This window comes from Sinocyclocheilus anshuiensis, unplaced genomic scaffold, assembly GCF_001515605.1.
Source record: "Sinocyclocheilus anshuiensis isolate Anshui unplaced genomic scaffold, SAMN03320099.WGS_v1.1 scaffold2168, whole genome shotgun sequence".
Lineage (NCBI taxonomy): Eukaryota > Metazoa > Chordata > Actinopteri > Cypriniformes > Cyprinidae > Sinocyclocheilus > Sinocyclocheilus anshuiensis.
The window spans coordinates 84700-90699 of NW_015546037.1; the positions used below are offsets into that span (position 1 = coordinate 84700).

The 6000-nt window shown below is 39.0% G+C and overlaps 1 protein-coding gene across 1 annotated transcript in view; it reads left to right on the top strand.

Annotated features, from left to right (window-relative positions):
- Positions 1-2985, top strand: part of LOC107698852 (roundabout, axon guidance receptor, homolog 2 (Drosophila)) — a gene marked incomplete at its 5' end in the record, with an annotated part of 76473 nt that extends 73488 nt beyond the window's left edge. The window contains 2 exons of the mRNA XM_016499981.1: positions 351-545; positions 696-2985. Of these exons, the coding sequence (XP_016355467.1) occupies positions 351-545; positions 696-697 (197 nt within the window). The remainder of the gene's footprint in view (positions 1-350; positions 546-695) is intronic.
- Between the last annotated feature and the right edge of the window lie 3015 nt (positions 2986-6000).

Consider the following 6000-nt stretch of genomic DNA (forward strand, 5'->3'; position numbering starts at 1 on the left):
CTCCATCTGTGCCTGTCTGATCATTAGGATCCACCATTCTGGGTTTCCAGCCCAAACGAAGCATAAAGAACCAGGCCTGGATCTGGCGCAACACAGAGGGGGATGTGGGTTGGGCAAGCCGTATGGTTTGGTCTCATATGTCTTCATTTTCATCTTAAACTTTGGTATGGAGATACGTTTAGCCATTGGACCATATTGCTAATGAGTAGGGTTTGGTCAAAGCTGGCAAGAGTTGGTCACCTCAGTATTAGCCAGAAAGAAAGCAATCATGGACATGTTCCAAACTGGAAAAGCTAAAAAAGATTTATTTGCCACTAAATGTGTGGGTTTGGATATTTGTATGTTTTCAGAAGAGGCCATATTGCCATACAACAAACCGTCATTTCCATCTCCTGGGGGCCACAGCTCTTCTGGGACGGCCTCCTCTAAAGGGTCAACAGGTCCTCGTAAAGGTGAAGGGACAAGGGGACAGCACCAGCGCTCCACCACGGAGCAGGGCGAAAGCAGCTACATGGGGATCAACGCGCAGTACTCTGGAGAGTTATGTGAGTCTGAGCAGGTTATTCTAGTACAACTTTACTAAGTTTGGAACCTTGATGGTTTAAAAGTTTCCCAGTCAAGTGTTGATGGTTTACCTTTTCTAGAGCTGTATAAAGAACTAACTGACCGGCATGTTCTCTTTGTATTGTTTTCAGAGTGAACCTTTTTGATGGAAACTGAAGAATGCCTTTATCTGTTCTGGAAATGCCTCACCTGCTTGGTGCAATGGACTCGTGAAGTGTCAGAAGGAAGACGGAAAAAAAAGAGAAAAAAAATATGAAAAGGACAAACTGTAAATGTGATGTAAACATGGACATGCAACCCACAAGATTCGCAACATCCCCCACCTTCCTCCTTAAACTATTCATTCACAGAAAAAATAAAAATGTTGAGGACAAAAAAAGAAAAAAATGATGGAAGGCATGAGATCTGAGTCGCCCAGCTTTGGTGAACTTGCGAAAAGGAAATCGAGTTTCCTGTAAATATATTCTTGACATCAGAGATTGAAAATGACATTGTTATTGCATTGCTATGCAAGCCGAGTTCTGTTTGTGCGCTCTCCTCCCTCTTACGCTGTTGGTCGTTTGTACGATATGTGAATTGATGGGCTGTGGTGCCATATAAATTATGTTGTCATCCATCATTTGTTAATACTTCTCATGAATTAATTGTTGTCATTATAATAATTATTATAATTAATTATTTTCTTTTGCACTGCAATTTTGGTGATAAGCACAAAACCATAGCTCCTGCTGACATGAAGAATTGGAGCAAAGGAAATGTGAAGGGGAGTTGCTGTACTGTACTAGAGATAAGAAAATATATAACAGTGTACAGAGATATATTAAGATATGCCTGCATCTATGCCGGTGGAAAGACTTACAGTTCTGACGAAATGAGTTACGAGCTTTCGGCAGTGGGGTTCCTGAGAGAGGAACTGGACCCTCTCCGTGCTGGAAATAGTCACAGTTGGGTTGGGAAACTGTTTTCAACACGTCCAGCTGCCCCTACTAGTTAATATTACGCAATCTAGTCCAATTGGAACATATTTAGGCCAGATCTTTGAACTACACTGGACTACAGGTACCAACTTTGCCTCTTCCCCTGCTCACTGTTTTGCCACTTGCTTTTGTTTTGCATTTGGTCCATCTGAGCATAGCAAAATTAATTGACACCAACTTGGCTAACGTTTGGAGGTGATTAGTTCACTTTGGGCTTAGAGTTAAATTGGGCTTTTTCATTTTTTGATCTCCGCTTAAAATTTGACGGCAAGCACTTGAAAAATGAGTAATTTAAAAGCCATATGAATAAGACTACAATACCCCTGCCTTCCCGTAAGGCTTCTGCCTTACTCTAGAGGTCTTGTAGACGTCAATTCCCGTGCTTGTCTTGAGATTCTGCGTACGTCTCAAATCACGAGTGGAGAATCAATTCAGGTAACTTAATTTAACATTTTTGTTGAGCACTTAATGTATCTTGTTTTTTATATTTCTGACAATGTCCCAAAGCCTTGTTTTCGAGTTCTACTTTACCTATGCAGGGCACTGAATCACTAAGATCCATAAATAAATCCACATTCATTGGTATCTTGATTCAGATAGTCGTCCTGTAATCACATGTGGAAGTCTCAAAATGACTATCGAGCTAAAGCCAATAACATTATGCATTTGACTTTGCAAAAATACGGCAATATCTCTCACACGATCACTAAGGCATAGTGGTCGTACGATTTATTCACGTCCTTGGTGTGTGCTGTACAACGGCAGTCAGACCTCCAGAAAACGTTTCCACTGTCTTTGGCCAATGCATAAAGTGCGTTTACCGAACAGTCCAGTTGGTTCTTTTTGCTTGATGAAATTTTACATATATAAATATATTATAAAAACAAAAGGCTGCTCAAAGGATATTTTTTACTGTGGAATCTTCAGGAGTAACTGGTGAAATGACTGTTTTCTTTCGTTATTTCCATCTTCGTTTTTGTACAACGTTACTGAGGAGAGCCCTCCCAAACCGGGCTGACGTGCCGTCCCGTGTCTTTCTCTCAAAATTCACATCATTCAACGCTAGTGTCCAGCTGTTTGGAATAATGAGGTGCGAACGAGTATCTCAGGTTATTTTACATCTATATCGGTGGTGTTGATGTGGGTGTATATAAATGTATATATTCATATGCATCCTCACGTAAGAGAGTTCATTCCATGTTCGCTATTGAAACGTTTCTCAACCCCTTGTACCTGATGGTTTGCTATGCTCTCTCTTCCTTTTTGGCCCTGTCGACAGTGGATTTCCATTCCTTTCTCATCCATCTGAAAACATGCCGGTACACTAAATGTCCATAAGACAAAGATGTCACTTACAGAACATACCAAAATTAATATTGATATTTCTAATGTCTAATGCATTTTAGTGTCTTTTTTAATACTTGTTTCTTTAAACATCACAGTGTTGTTGTTTTTTTGTATTTATTAAGATAATAAAGGTATATTGTGAAAAATGCATCAAGGTCTGTGGCGTGTTTCTCCTCGATTTCCTGCACACTTACTGCGTTTCACACCGAGGCTTTGTTTTCACGGGCTGAATCGGCTGAATTTGAGACACTCAGATCATTTTTTATCATTTGTATGCGCAACCTCCTGCTGCCTTCTCAACAGAGAGGCTACAAAAGGATGATAAATACAGAAACGGCGACAAAAGTCATCAATCCTTTACAGAGATGGGACACATACAGTCTTTTAATGGCGCATTCTGCCCCCCTTTCAATCTGTACTATACATGTGTTTTTACAGAAATGCAGATTATGTACTATGAAAACTGTGAGCTTTTGAACGAAATCTCTAGAATCTTCTTCTATATGTGAATTGGAAAAAAAGCTTTAAGGATTTCATAATTATTCATAAATCTTCTATTTTTGGCACATTCAGAGTACTTACCTAGAGTCGTTCAGACAGATAAATGTGTGTTTGAAGCAGTTAGATCATAGGTCTGATGAATGAGATTACAAATGACCCATCCATCCTGCCAAATCCACTAAATTCTTAATGTAACTCATCCAAACCTGACATTCAGCTGACTAGACTTCATTTTTGGGGTACGAGAACATGCTGTTTCCTGTATGGTAAAGATGTAATACAGATGTAAAATGTCACATCAGTACAGGAAGCTGGTAAAAACATATTACATTTATTGGTAATATTAAAGTAAATCTAAAAGTACTGTATCAAAGATGTAAAATTGAGTCATTATTCACCCTCATGTAATTCCGAACCCATATGACTTGTTTTTCTTCTGTAGAACAATCTGTAGAACATAAACACAACAATGAAGGGGATGTTTTGTCAGTTTCATCAGTTGCATTTCAGCCATTTATACTGTACATTTCAAAGTGATTATATTGAAAGATTATATTGAAAAATAAAGGTTCCAAAAGGGGGTTTATGCAGCAATGTCATAGAGGAACCATTTTTGGTTCCCCAAAGAACCTTTTAGGGAACAGTTCCTAAAAGAACGGTTTTATTCTTAGTCTGGAGACCAATTTAATAATCTAAAGAACCTTTTGTGCAATGGAAAGGTTCCATTCATGATAAAGGTTCTTCATGAAACCATCAATGCCAGTAAATTAACTTTATTTTTAAGAGTGTAGTTTATATTCTTTCACGGGTACTGCTTGGATTCAGACCATGAACGAAAAAGGAACCAAGCTGAGAGAAAAAGAGAGAGACCTGTGTAGTACAAAGCTGTTGTGTTCACTGAAAAATGATTGTGTTTGTGTTTATCCCATAACCCGGCTTGTGTTTTCATTTACTCTGACCCTTTGAGTAAACTACACACACACAGACTGCTGCATCCTGTAAGCTTGCAAGGCTGAAAAATAATGACTAGCCCTTTTATTTCGCCAGCAAAGCAACTTTTCCTCTCTCTCCCAATTTCATGGCTTTTTCCTTCTCATTTTTCACCTGCTCCGCCTAAACGCATTTTCCCCTTTTTCCCCATTTATTGGGGGAAATGATTGCCTTCTATAGTTGCAATATTAACACCCCGTCTGCACCGTTTTATCGCTGGTCTTCATAGCCATTAGATATGAGCTCACGCTTGACTATTGACTTTTAATTGTGTGCATGGAGCATGAGACGTTTAGTGTTTGATTTCATTGTGCCGGTGCTGCATTTGAACCCACGACTGCAGCAGATAAATACACGAGTGTGTGTTGCCATTTGTGGTTGTTGGAGATGTGCTGGTATGTGGGTTAATTAAAGGAAACATCCCTGGCTGCTGTTGCTGTTTTTTCCCCCGTCTCTTTGTATTCTCTCTCACACACAGTAATGAGGAATGGAAGCAGAGAGGCTGGTGGTACCAGTACAGCACAATTCATCATTCATGTCATCCATACCAAAGCCAGCTGCTCGGAACAGACACCGAAAATGAGCATTTCACCCCCATCCCTTCTCTCTCTCGTGCACGCTTTGAGTCGCTCTTCCTCATCAACCCCCGTTTTGTCACTTCCTCACTGTTAATGGTCCTCTCTTCTTATCATTTAACTGGGAAACTAATTCCTGTCTTTGATTACTGTCAACCGCAGCACAATGACCCATATCCGTCTCCTCTGGTTCTGCTGAAACTGCTGTTTCACTGGATTGGATGTCAAGACAAAGTAATTATTCTCTTTTTAAACTTCTGGTTTGAGTTTCTGTTTATATTTACGGTTTTATAAAGTGCAAAGTAATCAAAATACACAGCGTTTAGGCCTGTTTCTCCTGTGTAACTGCAAATGTCATTGTTTATTTCACACTAGGCTTTGTACTACATTCATTTCCATTCATGTATGGTCATTAATTCGAATGTTGTTTGTTTGTTTTTCGACGCATGAATTCAGACCTGAGAATTCACATTGAACAAAGACGTTTGACCAATAGAGGATGTAAATGTAACGGACTGGACTGATCTCTTGGTTGAGAGTTTTCAGTGCTGTTGAGTCTGAAGTAACTTAAAGTCACTTAAAGTGGAGCATGACCGCAGCTTTACTACATTTATACTGCATACATTAAGATTTTTTTTTTTTTTAATATTGACAATTATTACAAAAATGTTCATCATAAACTCTTATTTTCATAAGGAAGAGGGTCATATTTACATCCAAATGGTGGTAATCTACTCAAAAAAGAACCCACATCGTGGCTTTAAACTGCTTAAATATTCCTTTAGCTCAAACAATTGGCCATGATGCTACGTCAAGGTCATGGGTTCGATTCCCAGGGAATCCATGAGAGACAAAACTGTATATCTTCAATGCGTCACTTCAGATAAAATTGTTCGCCAAATGCTTACATCATTATAAATGTAAATGCTAAGTCAAATGCATTCAGTCAGATTTACTGAATAGAATGTGTTTGTGTACACTATAAAAATGCTTCAAATTTTTAAAGTGATGTTTCAAAGTTGTAAAAAAAGGGGGGGGGGGGGGGG